Genomic DNA, 19,297 nt, shown 5'->3' with positions numbered 1-19,297 from the left:
AGCTTTCACATTCTACCTAGGTACCTAGGTAGGCCGCTAAATCGTCATAGTTTACAGGGATCCAAGTACCGATGATTATGTAATTAAACCTTATGTAATCCTTGTCATACTCTAAACGTTGTACCTCGGTACCTTAAATGTGTTACACGAGTAGACACACACATACTTTGGTACCTTTCTTATACAACATTCACATAGATACCTAGGTAAAAACGACGATAGTAAAATAAACGCATTTCGGTAAATAATTATGTAATATACATAAAGCAGACTGATGATAATATAATTCACATTCGAGTAAACAAGTACTCAAGAATGTGAATAAGGTCAGTCAGCTATATTGAAAGGCAACGCACAATATCTCTCATTCCCCTTTGAAGGATGATTTCCCACTCGTTACGTGTATGCTTTGATACCCTCGACGCCATAATAAATCAGCGAAATGGGTATAATGGAAAAGAAATAAAACTCGAACCACCCAGTTCAATCAAAGGGAACACACCATCATAATGGTATGGATTCAGAGACCTCATACGCCGGATTCCTTAACACCGTCATATCAAGTCCTAACGAGGAACAATAGAATTCTCAACTCTCAGCTCCCGTACCATGATCCCTCCATTGGTCCATTCATGGAAGGGTTCCATTTCTCCTAATTGAAGAAACCCCTATTGCCGAAGACTAGATATGATACGTCTTCAGCACCTCATGAAAAAATTAACTCCCCTGAAAGCTGTTTTTACATGCCCTGTTGCATCATCCCGTTCATCCCGTTCATGCCATTTTGCATCCCTTGTTGCATTCCATTCGGCATACCATTAGGCATACCATTTTGCATACCCCCTTGCATATTTTGCGTCATCTGTCGTCGTTGCAAAATCTCTCGATGTACTGATTCTTGTGCTTTCTTCAAACAGGTCTGTTTAAACTGCTCGTGTGTCTCGTGCGGTATATTTGGTACACCACCATATCGATCGGCAAGTTGAGCAATATGTTGACGGTAAAAATTCGTTTGCCTCTGTCGTACTTGCGCTGCTAACGCGTTAGATGGATTCCCTGGATGTTGACCCTGTTGTTGCTGTTGCATTTGCAGTTGCATCTGTTGTTGCATAGCAGCTATCTGAGCTGGGTTCATACTGTTGTTGGTATTTTGGAAATTTTGATGACCCATTTGTTGCTGCTGATTAGGCATCTGTCCTTGCATCTGCTGCTGCTGTTGCATATTGTTGAGCTGTTGCTGATATCGTTGTGCCATCTGCTGTTGCTGAGCAGGGCTCATCATTCCAGGGTTTTGCATATTCATCATTTGTTGACGCATGAAATGCTGTTGTAGCATCTGGTTTGGCATTTGTCCATTTTGTCCGTTCATCATATTGGCATTCTGTAAAGCAAGCTGCTGTTGCTGTTGGGCAATTCTTTGACGTTGCTGCTGTGCGATCTGCGCAGCCAAGAGCTGGCTTTGCATATTAGGTTGGTTCATAGCCTGATTGCCCATCATCATTGGATGATTCATATGGGAGTTTTGAGCAATCATATTTGGTGGAGGACTGGCTTGACTCATCCTAGGCGTAGCCATAGGACGGTTGATTGGAGTACCGTGTTGCATCTGCGGTGTTGCACTCGGCATACGAGGCGTATTCGACGGATGACTCTGTTGACTACCTCTTGCAGACATACTAACTGTCATGGGTACGGCCATACCATGATTCTGCACTACAGAGCCTGACCTTGGAGGACTTGCTCCCATACCAGAATTTGTCTGTTGCATAGGTGCATTTCCAACCATAGGACTTGACATATTCTGTGGTGTATTTTGTCGAACAACAGGTGATGAAACGGGTGCTTGCGAAACTTGTTGTGGGAATCTGTGAGGAGCTTGAGCAGCCATGGTCATTCCGCTCTGAGCTGGATGACCATGCGAAGATGGTGGCATTTGGTTCATCTGTGCGTTCTGTGGGGATTGAGCAGCTTGCGCTTGGGCCTGTGCCTGTGCCTGTGCCTGTGCCTGTGCCTGAGCTTGAGCCTGTTGTTGTTGAGCTAATGCGCGACGCTGAGCTTCCTGCTGTTGTTGCTGTTGCTGCTGCTGTCGGAGTTGAGCTTGGCGTTGTGCTTCTTCGCGACGAACCTTCTCTTGTTCGGCTTGCTGTCGTGCGGCCTGTTCTTGCTTTTGAGCTTGTAACTTACGCTCGGCTTCAGCTTGTTGAATCTTCTCCCGTTCTTTCTTGGCCGCATGCTCTCTCTTAATATCCGCAAGCACCTTGAACCGTTCGAATCGAGGTTCAAATGCAGTGGTGCCAGATTGTCCATTACCATCGCCGCTATCCGTACTAGCTTGTGCGCCACCAGTATTGGTAGAACGACGCTCGTCGAAAGTAAGCATATATTTCTCTTGCTCCGCGGCCAATGCTTCGTCGGCAGCTCTTTCGGCGACGGTACGTTTTCGGGTTTTCGGTTTCGGTGGTAGTTCGGAATGTGCAGAATCGGACATCTTTTCTAGAAGCGCGATAGCCTCTTCCTTGTTCTTTGCGACCTTCAGATTTAACGGGGCGGCAGTCGCGAGTAGAATCTGTGCCTCCGCGGCATATATGTTGGCTCCATCTAATTCCATTTTCTCTAATTTTTGTTTCTTAGCTGGAGGTGGCATATTGGCCGTTGTCGGAGTAGGAGGTATAGCAGACGCTGGTGTAGGAGGAATGCCATTAGCATCGCCAAACTTTGCATCCCCAGCACCACCCGGTGTAGATGCCTTGATCATTAAATCCGCATGTAAGCTTTGTGGGGTTGGATGAAGAACAACTGTGAAGACCTTGGCTTTCGGAGGTATCTTGCTTTTCTGACCCTCACCTGGAGCAGGTGGTGCAGGCATATTCTCTTTGTCAACAGCATCATTTCCAGTAGGCTTCTCGTCCGTTCCTGATAATCCATTTTCGACGCTTTCCTTAGGAAAAGGTACATATGGGGAGGGAGTAATATAGGGATTATAATTATGAATCGAGGATGGTTTTTCGGAACTAGACTTGGATGTCGGACGCGCAACATCTTTCAATTGCGCAGGTGTCTTATGATCGTGTAATTGTACAATAAGACAACCTTCATAAAAAATTACACCAGCATCGTTCAAATCAGGCAATATATCGTGAGGTATCGTTCGAGTTCTGACATGATCGAGGAATAATTTCATCGGTGATTTATATGGAAAAATACTATCTTGTTGGTCGAATCGGAAGTGGGTGGGATGAAGATGTACGATGAGAGATGGAGGCTGTCCGGCGTATTTCTTTAGAATATAAGAATCCGTAACCACTATTTTCACGTTAGCATATTGCGCAACAGATGACAACAAGTTGGATTGCGCACCATCTGGACGCGGCTCGAATGATTGGTGAATAGTCGTATCAGGTGCTAATGTAGCTGATCGTAGAGAATTATTGTTTCTTTGGTTACGCCCCGGACCAGCATTAGATGTGTCGCGTCGTGATCGGGAAATACTAGGTCGATGTGCATTGCCATTAACACCATTAGTGGTTGAATTCGCCGATTGTTGTTGTTGCTGTTGTTTAGCTACAGCAGGTGGAGGACGTTTAGCCGACATATTTGGAGAAGGAGATGATTGTGATGAAGATACGCCATTTGTTTGAAGATTCGGAGGTGGCGGACGTTTAATCTTAGGAGTAGGAGGAAGAGGGACGGCGGTAGCGACGACGGGAGCCATGGCTTCAAATTCAGGGCTCTGCGCACTAATAAGCGACTAGGCGACGCTCAATAGATTGCGACTAGAGACTGAATATATCGCCAAAGTTCCCGTTTGGTGTGAACATGGATCGCGAATGTCTTGTGCTTTGTTGGAGGTTATAGTATCGGAATTACACCAAGTAATAGGCGCGTATTAATTGAATGGGTAAATTATAAGAAACCCTTTTATATTGTAGTACCGAGACACATTGAGAATGTATCTGGATTGGATACGCGACGATGTAAAGACGATGAAATTGGTGGAAGAGATTGTTGGACGAAGAAATAAAGATGATTAAATGATGAAATGAATGTATGTAGTTGATAATCTTTGTGTGGGGTCAATTAGTTCGACGGAAAGAGTATTAACTTCAAGTTTAGCATAAACTCCGCTAAATTCAAGTTCAGCCTCATCAGCCGCTTAACACATAGTATGCATAATTCCATTTTAGCACATGGCAAACATAAGCTATGTACAAGTTTTATGCTTCATGCCACGATATCTATACATAAATGTCGAGGTACATATGTACTTAGAGATCAATGTACAGAAGAACGACGCTGTCCGTAGAAAAGCAGGAGGTATCTAGAGCATAGTAATGATTTGATAGGTACCCTCGAGACAACGATGATATGATGATATGATAAAGTACTAAACCATCGATATTTCATGTTATATACACTCATCTCTTTATTACCACATTCCAACCCAAGGGTAAATCATATATCTGCCGTTATCAAACAACATAACCTAACATCCAAACTTATTTCAATAAAAGAAACGTGAAAAGACCACCAGTTCATACGTGCTACTCATTTCACCATTCCCAAGGAGGATTCTTCAAGATATCACTCCTTACCTTGAATCCTACGAGCCCAATCATCGCCAACCCTTAAACTATCAACTACCACAACACCTCTTCCGCGTCCAACACGTTCTTCTCGTTGCCACCAAAGATCTTCTTTCTTTTTCTTCTCTGGCTTCTCAGCTTCTGATTCGCTATCGGCAAGTCCACCGTGACCACCATCAGCTCCAACCACAAGAATTACATCGTACTTAAGCCATGTTTGTAGTTGAGTGACAACATTTCCATCATCACCAGCAAGTGATTCTTGAAGATAAATGATCTCAGGTTGCAAATGACGGAGTATATGAACATGACCGTTAGGCGAAGTGAATGGAAGAACCATAGTCTCCTTTTCTACCAAACCTATCGCCTGCGAGTATACAGCGTTGAAAGGTGTATTAGCCGTGTTAGAGTTCAGCCTAGATTCGAGTCAGCATTCTTAATAACGGGCCAGCAACGAAGCGGTTTGACATACAATGGACTCTTAGATTCCTCTCCTGGAGTCTGGGGTTGTTCGTTCCCGATATTTGAAAAAGATGAGCTCAAAGAAGCTGGAGGTAGGTTGTTAGACGATGCTTCAAGAGCAGAATCTTTAAGTCCAGGAGCATAAATCAAAATAAATAATTTGATTTTGGAAAAATCGGTGTTTCGAGGTATATGCGAAAGAACAGACTGCGACCGAGTAAGTCAGTATAATTAGCTACCGGGGTAATTAGATGTTATGGGTTCGTACGGCATGTTCGTGAAACCCTTCCGAATCGAATTCATCCATGTTCGTATCGGCCGAAACAACAATCGCGACAGTCTTTCGTCGTTTATTGGAATCTTTAGGTTGAGAGGACGGGGACTTTTCTTTTCGAGCTTCGGCTTCTTCCGACCATGTTTCATGGTCAGCATAAGCATTCTTATCATCTTCTCGAATAGCAGCTAGCGCACTACCAACGGCTGCACCAACTCCTGCCATGCCTGCTGCCACTGTCTTACTCGCGTTGGAGAGGAACTGTTGCGGACTAGGAGTACGTCGCAAAGCACCAGATACTTGCGATCCCCATCCCGCGGAGACGCCGGTTGCTTCTGGGTGTATATCGCCAACACCATAGCTTACATCCTCGGTTCGATAGGAAGGATTACCGTCAGCTCCCGGCGGCCGCGAATCTCTACCGGTCGCGCCGTAAGGTGGGTTTTCGCCATAATCGGCATTTTCATAATCGAGATGTTCGGTAGGTTCGGGATCGCTTTCTTCTTCGTTCTCGCGACTTCGTTGACTCCAAGCCCAAGCGGCGACACCAACCGTCGCAACTGTAATAGTAACGACGAGGGGAACCCAGTGGCTCCAAACGCCCCTTCGGCGAGATCTCGTAGAATCGTACGACGACGACATTTATTCAAGTAGGATCATCGCAAGTCGCAAGCTGTGCCTAGTAAAGGCGTCGCACGAGGGCGGTGGAGTCGGACAGTGCTATGTTAATGCAAATCACGACTGCAAGCAATCCGGCCGCGATCGAAAGAATTTTGGTAAGGGTTACGTAGGTAGATAACTCGATAGATAGACAGATAGATAGGTACCTAAGGTAGCAAGCGATAGGGAAAATAGGAACGAAAGTTGTTACAATCGTGGAAAATAGCGGGCTGGGAAAGTGGTAGAAAGTGGTAACCGGCTAACCAAATCAGAATGAACGGGGCTGGGCTACGTGTAAAAGCTCCGTACCGAGCAATATAACGTATGTACCTAGCAATAATAATAATAAAAAAGTACCCAGGTAGGTGCGGTCAACAATTCTAAGCCAAAGGTTAAACAAAACTGTCCGATTACGAATGGGAAGTTGTTGTACGGAGCAAAGTAGTGAGGTGGCTGGGTAGCTACTGTGCTACTTTCCAAGGTTCTCCGCCGAGGTGCCGAACCCCTGCAAGAACAATTGGCGGACCTAGGTTAAGGTTAGTTTGATGTTTTTATTGGTTGGAGGGGAAACACCACACCGAGAAATTCTAAAGGGGGTTTCCGTAACTTTTATTTGATGTTCACCGTTAAGACTCCACTCTTTTTATCGATAATCATTTTGTATGTCTTCCCGCTGAAATTCAATATCGCAGCCTCTACTATGACTCAATCTTCTCAATCAACGAAACGATTAATATATATCTCACCAAGTACATCGTCTCTTTAAATCAAATTAAATAACACTGAGTTATTTTTATTATTCTCCGATTGTGGGATTCTACAAATATAAATATTGAATTAAATAACTAACATTCTCACAGAACACATCTCATTAACCCCTCCATCAAAGCTTCGACCTAAGAACGGAACCCTTCAAGATGCCCCACGCGGTATCCTTACCCGCGACAGGCCTGCAAGCCTTGATTTTGTGTGGTCCTGGATCTTCATTTCCGACTTTCACATCAAATCCAGATGAGAATCCTAAGGCTTTATTACCTATTGCGAATAGACCGATGGTTTGGTATCCCATCGATTTTTGTTATCGTACAGGGATCACAAGTAAGTACTTATCGTCCTCTCGTCGTCATCGCCATCGATGACAATATCTCGGTCTCTATGAGTGATCATACAAGCTTCTGTCATGGATCATGATTATCTTGAACCGTCCAGTCACGATCATGACAAGTTGCACACTGCAGATGTACCTATGCTAACCTATCCTAGACATCACTCTCATCTGCCCTCCTTCGGCTGCTGATGCCATCACCACAGCGCTTAACACAAATCCTTTCCTTACTGGTCTACCTCATCCTCGTCCAGATCTTGTAGCGCCACATGGTCTAGACCAGAATACGGGTACCGCAGAGATATTGCGATTACCCGAAATTCGAGAGCTCGTCACATCCGACTTCATAGTTCTACCATGCGATCTAGTCTGTGAATTGGGAGGTGATAAACTCTTACAAGCATGGATAGTTAAGGCCGCCAGTCTACCAGATCTCTTAGGCGATGGCGAACCTCCATATGGCAACGGCGGTCTAGGAGTATGGTACGAGACAAAAACGGAGACTCCTATCAAGGGTGAAGAAACCGATTTCATCATAACTGCGCCAATGTCGAAACCAGCAGTGCCTACATCCAAAGACTCGCTCCTGTCACATCTTTCCTACCTAACTTACTCTATGCCAAAAGATTCGCTTAATGATCTTGTAGATCAAAAGAGCAGTTTCCCCATACGACATGGTTTATTGCGCAGTCATCCCAAGTTAAGAATGTTGACGACACATCGAGATGCGCATATCTACATCTTACCAAAATGGATTCTAGACTTCGTTCAGGAAAACGAGCGTTTAGAAACAATTGGAGAAGACGTTATTGGCTGGTGGGCGAAGGCGAATTGGGAGACGGGTCTTTTCGAGAAGTTAGGTATGAAAAAGGTCATTGAAGGTCGCAAAGAAGAATCAGAAGCAGAAAAGTCGACACGCGGTGGTATCACTCAACCGAATGACAGCCCTCTACAATCACCATTCACCACACGAGAACCTTATGAAACCTCACCTCCTGGGGGATTTCAAAAGAGAAGAGATGACAGACTATTAATCAAACCAAAGGAGACTACCGTACCACCTATTTTAGCATACATTCATCCCAATCGTACGGATGCTCCTTTACTACGTCGTGTAGACACAGCCCAGCTTCTACTTTCTATATCATTACAATTAGCAAAGCTTCCTTCGGTTGAGGAGTCTGGCATCGAGACGGCATCTCCATTTGCTCATTCCAAGAAGGTTGCATATCCCGAAGGTGTTAAGCCACGAACCACTATCACGAGACAAGATTGTTTAATTGCCGATAATGTCATGGTGGAAGAGAAGACCTCAATAAAAGAAAGTGTCATTGGAGCCAACTGCCAGATTAAGGAGGGCGCAAAGTTATTCCAATGTCTCTTGATGGATGGCGTGGTAGTTGGCAAAGGTTGTAAATTGACTCGTTGCATCCTAGGAAAAAGGAGCGAGGTCGGAGAAGGATCGACACTCACGGACTGTGAAGTACAGGAAAACTTGTTGGTAGAACCAAGAAGTAAGTTTAATCCATCTCAACCCAACGACCCTAATTCCCATTCAGCCCCCATGATATCACGAAGCGGTGTGATGTATGTACTAACAACGCCACAGCCGAGGACAAAGACAGCAAACTTATGAGCTCATCCGGACTCGAAGCCAGTGAGCAAGAAATGCAAGACGCATTAGAAGATTTTGATGAGGGTGACGGAGATAATACCATGATAGGTTAAGTTGCCCTTTTGTGGGTAAATTAAGAAACACCCTACTATCCAGGTCGTCGGTATCAGTACAACCAAAATTCCTCTCTAGCAACGATTAGATCTCTAGCTCAGGGTCATCCATTCAAAGCTAAATGCTTTCATAGCCACGATCAGAATAGAGAGAAAATGGAGGGGAATGAACATGTTAGTCTATATCTAGATGTAGCTGCAGGTACCTACATAACGACACATGTACATGTTATGCGAATGAATTGGAACGAGCTATCTCCTGTAAAGTTTTTAATATGGATGTTCACATGTCTATTCAAAATGTGATCTATCACATCCATCACTATTCTTACTTTTTTCCCTTTCTCCCAGAGGATTCCCGTTCTCCAATTCAGAAAATTAATATTGATCCTCGCGATATAGAACTTTTTCTAATGCCTTCTAAGTCCCATAAAAATAAGGCTTCCTTGAATCCCTACATAAATGAACGCGTTTCAATTTTCGAGGCTACATTAACATGCAGTTAGGTATGGTTAAATGCTACCCTCCCCTGAGGCTAGATGGGCTATAAGCGACTATTATGAGGGGTTATTTAATCCACGATGCCTAGGTGCTTTCGGCACAACGCCCATCGAAATGCAAGTTAGTCCGAGAGAATAATACCTCAACGGATCTCAGCCCAATATGTATTCCACATGTATCTTTTAGTCATGCTGTGAAACATTATGTCAGGATACCAGCTACGATACTCATCTTAGTTTTGTTTCCGACTTTTGGGTGGTTCCAATGGTACGTGCGTACTTCTACTTCTAGGCGCTTAAACCCTCTATACATGCGAACAGGGATCCCGTTGCGAAAGTTCATACCAATTGATTGGTGGATGAACAGGATCAAAGCTTAGCCATGAGCTGTGTTGTACAAGTCAAAGGGGATCTGCATTACTACTCCTAAGTAGTCTCGGATTTACACAAGATCTTGCTCTCGTACGACAGGGAACTGCAGGGAACTCCATGTGGTAATGATATGGACCCTGACAACGCCTTTGGAATAACTGTAACGTTTACTTGGGCCTGAAAAGTTCAACTCAGGATTTACGAACCGAGATGCCAGTACGAACAAAGAATGATAGTTGAGGGGAAATCGTGCCTAGGTACGTATCTTTCCTTTTCTAGTATTGGATCATACTCACTTTAGCCACCGCATCCAGTTATCGAGACTACCAAAAAGAAAAATCGGGCTTGCTAACACGATGGAAATAGAAATGACTATCGATCCCGAATAAGCCACCGAACGCCTTTCGGATACGGCCTTTAAATGCTTGAGAGTTATGATAAATCATTCCGGAACAGTGGACTACCGTAGATGTCTGCAGCCACATGGGAAAATAAGTATTTATAGTGCAAGATCTAGCAGGCATACTAGCAATGATCTCCGAGATCCCGCATCAAGAAACCCGAGGCAATCGTCGGCGAAAAACACCAAAAACATCAGTGGCTGCCTGAGGAATAACGCTACGGGTATAGATCTTGTGACGAACCTATGCCACAGAGAGGTATAGTCGTTGCTGGATTGGCTAATCCGGGGTGTCTTGATTTGAAGGTAACAGTATCAATAGTAGGTCAAGTGATCAAATAGGTTCTGTTCGTCAGAGAGGCTTGGAGTCCTCTCACTATACTCGAAAGAATAGTCTTAGATTGATAACTAAAGAGCTATGGAAAGAGCGACTGGATACATAGGGAATCTCTGGTAGTTTATATAGTTTAATATCCTCCTCTTTTATCCCTTTCTGCTCTGACTTGCTCTGTCCTGCTCTGTCCTGCTCTGTTCTGTTCTGTTCTGTTCTGTTACCCTACAAGAGCAGAAATTCCCCACCCGGGGTTTTGCCGTGATTGGCCCTTCTCCGTTCATTGTAATGCAAGGGTTGGTTTGTGACAGATCTTCGTCTGGTTCAATCCTAGCGTATGGCATGAAACTCCGAATTTTCTGTTAAAGAGTCAAAATGCAAGCCAAAATGTATCAAGCCGGAGCGAAGGCGTCTGGGTACTTTCAATGCAATGATTGCTACCAACCTAGGTAGGTACGTGCGAATAAATATTAGCCCACTACATACTCCCCCAAAATACCCAAGTACCCGATGATTTGGATAGAATACTCGACACTCCGAGCTCCTAAACCAGTATTATGAGAGGATTAAAACGTAAATGTAGGCAGAGGTGTGAGTAAACCATTTATCTTCGGTGATATCCTCATATGTCAGAATGGTTGTACTAGGTATATATATTAGGTATATAACCACTCGGCGAGCTCGCGAATCATTTTCGGTGTAGAGGGGCTTGGTTCTCTAGCAGTTGCGTCTACAAACGTAGCATTGCAGAAGTTGATAATTGATTTATCTCAAAAATTGTTACCCGACAGCCTGAATACTTATTGAAATTGATAAATTCGACCTTACAAGAACCTCCACGTTTTCAACAAATAGAGATGCCGTCCAATGAGTTACTCAGGTACAAAGCGCATTGCCGCTATTCGGTGGATCGAGCCGGTCCGTGCTATGCCACCCATCTTCAGCTTTCGAACCTTTCAAATGCAGGTTACCTCATGAAGAATTATGCGGATTGCGTAATACATGCAGTCGATAGTCTCCTCCACGATAAGTAAGCTTAATTCAGACGTAGAATCTGCATGGGACTCGTCACTTGAGTTAATCAAAATTTTAACCAATGATTTCTCTATCAATTGTCTTCTCCTAGGTATTTCTCATCGCTGTGGAACTAATTTTGCACGTTCGCATAGTGGAGAACAGAGCTACCTCGCAGCAACGTAATGTTCACGATAAGGTCTTGTCCATTCAGGAAGTCATGTTCATAAAGAAGGGAATGGGGAAGAATTTGACAAGTATCTATCAATCGAATAGCCCTAGAGAGTCTCATAACTCGACAAGATGGTAATTAACGCCACATAGGGGTAAAAATAACCAGATGTGACCCCTCTGCCTCCCCCTTTTCACGATAAGAATCGACTTGCCCCCTAAACCCCACCAATCTAAATAGTTCCTATGTAGGTACCTCAGGCAGGTAACTAGGTATATTAATATCACTTCATCAAACGAGGGCAGATTACTCACTCACTAAAGGTCGTATCATCTTCTATCTTCTACATTGCATGTAGGACAAATTTCAGCGACGTACGTTTCCTCCGGCAAGTAGCCTCCTTTGTGTGGATCTGGCTCATTCGAATCGGAATGCCCACATGTCTCTATATCTCCCGGTTTACAAACAACCTCCTCTATGGATTTGACGTGATTTTCCGGGCAGCCGTACAGCTTTTTTATTCTTCGACACATTGTAGTTTGATACTAAGGATTTTGTCGGCTTTTTGTTTTGTAGAAGTTATCGGAGGATGAAAGTGATGGAATCTACGGAATAAAACTTAACTTTGAACGACATCTCAACACCTTTTATAATCCTATGAAACGTCGAATACTCTTCTTCTAATACCAAGATGATGAACACATAGTTGCATGTTCATCTTGTAATATCTCACTTTTTGCCAACTAGATGACTGCATCTCATTACATCTCGGGGCTTACAAGTTCTTATTGACCTTGTCTACCTATGAATCGAGATGCATATACACTATTAGAAGCATACGACCGTATCAGGATTGGTAAGTTTATGCACGATACATCTTACAGAAATAAACAGTTCGTACAAACTATGACTATAATTGGTTTGAATAATCTGGGGTCGTTCCCGAGAAATTTGATTATGGAGAGTACTTAACTAAGTAATTTTAATAAAATCTTAGACTTCGTAGTCCTTCTACTTTGCCGGCTAGATATTTAGGTAGGATGGGTGCGGCTACGTTCTTCCACCTCTATTATTCATAAGACCATTACTAACTACCTAGATAGATCGTGTCGCCCTTGATACGAAAGTGCCATTGGACTAAACAGAAGAGTATTACCTAACGACACTACATATTAACCTGCGCGTATAAGAAGCCTTTTTGCGTGCGATCCGTTTATTCTTGTTAAGAGTCCAGACTGCTTACCTCCACATTAGTTAACACGCCTAAGGAAAATAGTATCCGATTCTTGCAGACCTAGTGAGACGAAGTACTGTTCATTCAGGTACACTGAGCATAATGAAACGTTTCGTAAAATTAATCATCTTCGTTGATTCTCGAATATGTATGTCGTCTTTCTGGCAACTCTCTAGAGTATCACTTTAGTGTACCTAGGTAAGGTTGCGCCATCGCTACCATACCCGTTAAGCCTCCATCGCCTTATGTCCTGACCTCCTGAAAACCATGTAGACGACAGTCTCATGGGCTTCTATCATTACCTGCCTATATAGGTATCTATGCTTATGTGATGCTCTTCAGATTATGGTTAAGGTGTATACCTATTTTAATGCTAAGTTAATGCGCACTTTAACATCCCATGGTTATAGAGATAGAGATGAATTTGAACTCATACAAGGCAATCAACCCCCCAATAGGTGACGTGCTAATATCCTATTGCCCTTTAATATGAAATAGCACGTTACGTTGCTATTCAAACATCCACATGGTTCATTGACCTCATTAGAAAATATCTCATGTTAAGTGGCGTTGACAAATACCTAGGGTTAATAATAACCAATGCGGTATAGAATGTTGAAGTTCCTTGTCTTTCTGTCGATCCAACAGTAGTTCTAACTTCTGTACTACATTAAATCCTCGTGTCCTAAGTGCGGAGGCTTCATTGTCATTGAGATTCGGGCCCGGGTGTAATGCTAAATGCGGAAACATGTGGATTAGGCGACGTTATCAATCTCTGGACCGAGGGTATCGGCGATTAAAATGTTAAGGCTATCAACCTATAATTAGCTGTCTATGTGGCAGTAATGTTTGCTTAGTTTAATGCTCGAACGGAGATGTACTTGAAACGGAAATGGAAAACCGGGTTGGTTATACATACGAGTAACAGTTGTCGGATAAAGAAACCAGGTATTCGGTCCCGATAACCAACATTTGGGCATGGATTTGGAGCTTGTTTGGAGATTGATTGTCAAAGAGCCGCGCGGCCGCGCCTACAATAGCGAATGAATTACCATCCTTAATATCCAAATATCCAGATATGTATAGCTAACTTGTAGGAAAAAAACGTATGTTCGTATAAACTCCAAACACACTTGATAGTAGGTGATAATACTCTAGTGACTTATAAGATAAAACAGGGGGTGGTGTTGAATTTGACAACGATCACGATCTAGGGAGAAAAAATAATACTGTATGCTCAATTACAAACGGGAAAATACCTAAAATAGGCTAGGTCTGCTACAACAGACTGATACCACCGAGAAAGTTTGGTGTAAGTGTATGTGTTCGAGAGATAGAAACAAAGAAAATCAAGACGATGTCTAAGCCTCTGCCATCTACAGTTATGAGGGGTCCGGTAGGTAGGTAGTGTCGCAGAAGCCACACGAGTTACTGTTGGACAAGGAATTCCCCAGGGTATGATACTACCAAGGTACCTAGGTATTCGCTGGGGATAGGAATTAGAAATCTGACATGTCGCAGGTTCTACGGTAGCGTACCGTGCCCAGCTACGCCGCCTAGCACGTAACTTATCCTATTTGGGTACCCCTGGAAATCAATTGCTGTAAAGCATCCCAACCTGTCAAAGAAACGTCCAGTCACAAGAATTATTACAAATAATTTTAATTATGCCGAGGTAGAACATAAAATGTGCTTTATGTTGGCGAGCTATTTTATTTTGCTTATGGAAATATGAAAATATTAATGGCTGAACCGTTGGCATTGGCATTTTTATTCTCATCTGTTATTCACAAATTGTACCTAACTTAGTCGTGATGGTAAGCAATTAGGTATTCATAGGGTTACAGCCGATTCTATCAAACCTAGCCGACCCGAACAACTTCTCGGCTCGGTAAGTATGAAAGTATCGATAGGTTTCGGCTTCTCAGTCATGTCGTCAGCATTGGCGTTTCCACGGTTCCTTCTTTTTAAGACACCTATTAGAATGATACATGGCTTACGCCCCATAAGTCACTGTTACAGTGATCACTTTCTGAATAACCTTGTCAGGTAGTTCTGGGATGAACTCTTGAAATGTTCCCAACATCTTCTTTTCTTTCATTCTTTCATTCTATTCCTTCCAATAAATATAATAGATCTAATCAGTTAAGTCATCTAGAATATCGGTAAATTTTATGATCAAGGATCCCTCCTCGGCATCTCGATTTACCTTAGGTAGCGATGTATGTAGATCAGTGGAGATCTTCCGGAGTTACGATCTCTAGGCTTAACTTCAAATCCTACCTATGTTAAGGTACCCACCTAGATAATTGGAGTATAGACTAAAATTGAATACAACACGCGGATATCGGATATTCTACACTGCCTAGTGATATCTACTTTTCTAGTCTCTTGGGCAACATGTAGATCGCATGAAAAAGTCTAAGAATATCAAGGTATCGAATTCGCTCAATAAAGCAAATGATTATTATGTACTCCCTTGATGGTTAAATGAGTTGGATAGACAGGAGTACCCTTAAAATCCCATGAATCAATCCCATTCTGAGCTTCAGATAACCATCCCCTTCTTATGTGGCTGACTACAGGAACGTTAGCGTACCTGATTTACCCTGTGGTTATGTGCATATATGTACCCCATGTCTCGAGGATGTTTGGGAAAATCTGTTCAAGGACGCCTACTATTGTTTGTTGGGTTATCATAGATTTTTTTGCATCCAATGGGAAATGGCATTCTTTGAGACATCCATCGAGGGCGAACCTGTTCCTGTTATGAGCCGAACCACGTTTGCCCCTGCGTTAATACCCCTTGCTCTTCTGCCGAGAAGGGTTCATAGGGCAAAGCTTCAGGGCGGACGCCACAGCTCAATTGGCCATCTGTAGGAACTTCGAATCGGCGAGACTCACCACTTAGAGTTCCAAAGCACACCCACACAGAATGGAAAAGACACGATTTTCAGGGCTGTCAGGAACCAAAGCTAAACGATTAGTTCATTCAGGAACAGGGTGCGCCAAGATCCCTTCGTTGACCTAAGCAGAAGCAGTATATCCGATCGCTTTCTACTTTAGTATTTACCTAGGTAAGTACTAGTGTAGTGGTCTTTCGCGGACTGTTGCTATCTGGGCGTGTATGCTCACTTACTTACCTACCTGGGTACTTGGAACATATCATACAATGACCAAGTCTTTCGCGTCTACCTAGGTAACTATGGCGACGGACGGATGGGTAATTAGCAAACTCTTCAACTATTATGATTTTTGACATCATCTGCGCCGGCTCCACGGCTTTCTCCCCACGGGTCGTCCGTTTCTTTGCATCTATGCTTGCTGATCAATAAGTTCGACAGCAATATGCCTTAAGGTACCTTCATTACTTAGGTACGGTAGACATGCCTTTTAACCAATGTTTAATGTCTATTGTTCAATGGTCGTAGGCTTGTCAGAGACGCCATGTCTCTGAATCGACCGTGTCTTACGAATGACGAACCGAAGTTGAATGGCATAATGCGGGGCGGTTAGGCATACTTCATTCCTAGGTCTCATTCCATATGGTAAAGATGGCTCTACACTAGAGAAAGTTGGTGGATAGATTGGCGAAGCTCTCTAACACGCTTGTCTTTCAAACATCGTTGCGTTGTCGTACGTGCCATTTTAAGCTATGTATGCTCATGCGAGATTGATAACGCCTCTGACTATTCCAAAAAAGGGTCAGTTGACCGCTTTGGTGCTTGCTACACTGCCGTCTTTTTTATGTTTGTTGCGCTTTTGTTTTCTAATTTTACTTCGCGAGGGGCCCAGCTGAGCACCCAAGATCCAGCCAGGAGTGGCCGGCATCTCATGCGTGTTGGTTGCTCATTACAAGGATTCAACGACCCGAATTCCCGGGCCCTAATGTAATGCTCGAAGTTGTCAACCCAACTAAGGAGGGGGGGGTCTTGCGACAAAATGCAAGCAATGGGAAATAAAATGGAGCCCATCTTCAAGTTGATGGTAGTGGCTTGAAGACAACTACGTACTATATGTCTATCTTTCCCCCAATGTACCGTGCGCTTTCTAGATAGACGCCTCTCTGCCACTACGCGTTTCTCATTCCTGTCCACACTCCATCGTTACCTGCCATCCCATACCCTGGCGGGGAGTTGTCTAGTATATTGGCCGAGCTATCCTAACTAAGTATTTGCTTTGCGACCTAGCGTCTAGCTAAAGGGATATCTCTCTCTAATTGGAACAATACTTAACCTTTGTCACCCCTATATCTATTTATCTATCCCCTCATTCCTATCCGTGAAATTCTTCTCTTCCCATTACATCCACCATCGAGTTTAAGTGCCGGTTGTGAATTCTTACTACTGGACATTAACGAACTCCCTTTGGATCCCGAGCTTCCTCACATCCCCACGAATCTCTCTCTCCTTCAGATACTCACTCGATAATGGACATGCACATGGACTTGAAAGTTGGCTTTGGTGAAGATTTTGCTCTCGGAAATCAGGGTCTACCTTGTGCTTCATCGACTGGTAGCTTTTCTTCGGCATCGACTTCTGGTTCTATACCCGAACCATTCACACCAACATCTGGTCGATCGACTCCTGGACTTCGTTCTATCTCGATGGAGCACGAACAAATTACTTATCCTCCACCTGGAGGCTATGAATTAACTCCGCCATCCTCGGCTTTTGGCGGTTATTTCCCATCCGAAGCTAAAGCCGATTTTCATCGATACATGGATTATAATAGTGCCTCGCCGAGTCCAAGCCGAAAGTCCAGTATGCAATCCCAAGCTGTGGACTATGAATATGCTCCGATGGTCCCTACCACATTTCCTTCCTTGTCAGCTCAGAATCACCCTCTTGAACCGGCTCATCATCAAACTATGGGACATTACTCCTTTGCGGATTATATCCCATCACCACAATATCCAGTCTCTACGCCTGGTTATCATATGAACAGTGCTCCCGCTTGCGATACATCAGCAATGTGGGAATGGACGAGAGAAAGTCCTGTATCATTCTTCGGAAGAGGACATCCCTCCGCATCTCCTTCTCCTTCCCATGCTCTCTCTTCTCGCGATCGAAATGGCTTGACACCTCCCTACCTTGCTAGTCATGGAAAGAGACGAGTCAACGTGGATAAAGTGCAGCAAAAGAGTTCAGCACCTCACAGGGCCCAACAACGTTCTGGAGTTCGAATCGAAAGAATCGCCGCTGCTACTTTCAAATGTAACTACCCGGATTGCCAAAAGGGTCCATTCAAGAGACAGGAACACTTGAAAAGACATAAGAACACGTAAGAGACCGAATTCATATGCTAATCCCAACCATAACTCATAAGCCAAATAGTAAGCATGCAGAAAACCCGATTTCTATTATTACATCTTGCCCATTCTGCGGTAAGCCATTCAACCGCAAGGACAATTACCGCCAACACTTGAAACTTCACACTTTAAAGAATCGACCAACTCGTCGTACCGACTACTTTCCCGAAGCTCAATCATTACTAGATGAAGAAATCAACAAGACCAAGCAAAGGAGTCAACTCAAAAAGAAAGGCGACTCCCTCAAGGATGAGGACGACTTCTAGAAATTTGAAAACTACTATTCATTCGATTCCCACCCGGCAACACGGGATATCTCGACAACTTAGTCACGACATTGGCGAGTAGGCTTCAAGATCACATCAATATTTCTTTTGGTTTTGGTTGGATCGGGAAAAAATAAGGGTATGGCGTTTACATAGGGAGTTTTGGTCTTTGGGGATTGTCTCTTTTTTTTTTTATGTTCTATTTATTTACTCGCATTATCAGAGGCGTCTTGGAATAAGTATAGCGGGCAACCGGGCCTTGGGAATCAACATTGATATCATCAATTTCCTTTTTTTATTTCATTTTCTTGTAAACGCATTCGACAGATTGCGACGCTATAAGCACAGAATTTGGCTTCTATATTGGACTGGCTGGTTTACGGGACATACATTTTGTATAGTATTAGTTTTTAACATCTTTTACGAGAAGTGAAAAAGGAAGTAGCATGGAATATCACTTTTGACTCGTGTATTCTACCATTTCCCTCCATGATTCTTCCGTCTCTTAAATTGGCCACTACGGTCACTTAATTTTTTCTCACAAGAGACATTATTACGAAATAAATACTTTACGAAATCCGAGACCATATCCAAACCCCACGTAATCTAATTAATTCTAAGTAAATTGGTAGGTATCATGTCTTACTTCGAATAGTTAGTTGTTGTCTGATATATCTGGCCGAGACAGTAAACGGTCGACTTTATGTAAGTACCTAGGTAAACTTATGATTTCTAGGTATTCCTTGGATATATATAAGGATTATTCTATCATGGACATCTTTTGAATTGAACATAAGAAAGTTTTAACGATTATTAGGATGTCTTCTAGCCATAAGGTTGATAGATCGTACTACCTATTCGTTTGATTCACCAAGAAAACCCTCA

The 19,297-nt window shown here is 43.3% G+C and overlaps 4 protein-coding genes across 4 annotated transcripts; 2 read left to right on the top strand and 2 right to left on the bottom strand.

Moving 5' to 3' along the window:
• Positions 1-146: 146 nt before the first annotated feature.
• On the bottom strand, positions 147-4,056 carry F4822DRAFT_405337 (Spt20 family-domain-containing protein). The gene is made up of 2 exons (XM_051458281.1): positions 3,358-4,056; positions 147-3,303 (listed from the first exon to the last, which is right to left on the bottom strand). The coding sequence occupies exons 1-2, from the start codon at positions 3,710-3,712 to the stop codon at positions 740-742; spliced, it is 2,919 nt and encodes a 972-aa protein (XP_051314977.1). The 5' UTR covers positions 3,713-4,056; the 3' UTR covers positions 147-739.
• A 162-nt stretch (positions 4,057-4,218) lies between these two features.
• F4822DRAFT_405336 (uncharacterized protein) lies at positions 4,219-6,527 on the bottom strand. Its single transcript, XM_051458280.1, has 3 exons — positions 5,314-6,527; positions 5,056-5,252; positions 4,219-4,999 (listed from the first exon to the last, which is right to left on the bottom strand). Exons 1-3 carry the CDS (start codon positions 5,959-5,961, stop codon positions 4,582-4,584), a joined length of 1,263 nt encoding a protein of 420 aa, XP_051314976.1. The 5' UTR covers positions 5,962-6,527; the 3' UTR covers positions 4,219-4,581.
• Positions 6,528-6,700: 173 nt separating this feature from the next.
• On the top strand, positions 6,701-8,950 carry F4822DRAFT_272692 (uncharacterized protein). The gene is made up of 3 exons (XM_051454737.1): positions 6,701-7,077; positions 7,243-8,598; positions 8,694-8,950. The coding sequence occupies exons 1-3, from the start codon at positions 6,897-6,899 to the stop codon at positions 8,810-8,812; spliced, it is 1,656 nt and encodes a 551-aa protein (XP_051314975.1). The 5' UTR covers positions 6,701-6,896; the 3' UTR covers positions 8,813-8,950.
• An 8,199-nt stretch (positions 8,951-17,149) lies between these two features.
• On the top strand, positions 17,150-18,803 carry F4822DRAFT_272599 (uncharacterized protein). Its single transcript, XM_051454736.1, has 2 exons — positions 17,150-18,118; positions 18,172-18,803. The coding sequence occupies exons 1-2, from the start codon at positions 17,265-17,267 to the stop codon at positions 18,410-18,412; spliced, it is 1,095 nt and encodes a 364-aa protein (XP_051314974.1). The 5' UTR covers positions 17,150-17,264; the 3' UTR covers positions 18,413-18,803.
• Positions 18,804-19,297: the final 494 nt, after the last annotated feature.

Source organism: Hypoxylon trugodes (assembly GCF_022578975.1).
Source record: "Hypoxylon trugodes strain CBS 135444 unplaced genomic scaffold F4822scaffold_5, whole genome shotgun sequence".
NCBI classification, from domain to species: Eukaryota; Fungi; Ascomycota; class Sordariomycetes; order Xylariales; family Hypoxylaceae; genus Hypoxylon; species Hypoxylon trugodes.
The sequence above is the reverse complement of the archived record's forward strand: the minus strand, read 5'-3'. Positions and strand labels throughout refer to the sequence as shown.

What these genes read in the sequence shown, in the direction of transcription:
- F4822DRAFT_405337 (XM_051458281.1), bottom strand. Translation starts at nt 3,712, where the DNA reads ATGGCTCCCGTCGTCGCTACCGCCGTCCCTCTTCCTCCTACTCCTAAG. An exon ending in ATTCGAGCCGCGTCCAGATG is followed by an intron (nt 3,304 to 3,357) that starts GTGCGCAATCCA and finishes ACGTGAAAATAG; the next exon opens with TGGTTACGGATTCTTATATT.
- F4822DRAFT_405336 (XM_051458280.1), bottom strand. Translation starts at nt 5,961, where the DNA reads ATGTCGTCGTCGTACGATTCTACGAGATCTCGCCGAAGGGGCGTTTGG. An exon ending in AAGGGTTTCACGAACATGCC is followed by an intron (nt 5,253 to 5,313) that starts GTACGAACCCAT and finishes ACTCGGTCGCAG; the next exon opens with TCTGTTCTTTCGCATATACC. An exon ending in GAGGAATCTAAGAGTCCATT is followed by an intron (nt 5,000 to 5,055) that starts GTATGTCAAACC and finishes ACTCGAATCTAG; the next exon opens with GCTGAACTCTAACACGGCTA.
- F4822DRAFT_272692 (XM_051454737.1), top strand. Translation starts at nt 6,897, where the DNA reads ATGCCCCACGCGGTATCCTTACCCGCGACAGGCCTGCAAGCCTTGATT. An exon ending in TTATCGTACAGGGATCACAA is followed by an intron (nt 7,078 to 7,242) that starts GTAAGTACTTAT and finishes AACCTATCCTAG; the next exon opens with ACATCACTCTCATCTGCCCT. An exon ending in CTTGTTGGTAGAACCAAGAA is followed by an intron (nt 8,599 to 8,693) that starts GTAAGTTTAATC and finishes ACAACGCCACAG; the next exon opens with CCGAGGACAAAGACAGCAAA.
- F4822DRAFT_272599 (XM_051454736.1), top strand. Translation starts at nt 17,265, where the DNA reads ATGGACATGCACATGGACTTGAAAGTTGGCTTTGGTGAAGATTTTGCT. An exon ending in TTGAAAAGACATAAGAACAC is followed by an intron (nt 18,119 to 18,171) that starts GTAAGAGACCGA and finishes TAAGCCAAATAG; the next exon opens with TAAGCATGCAGAAAACCCGA.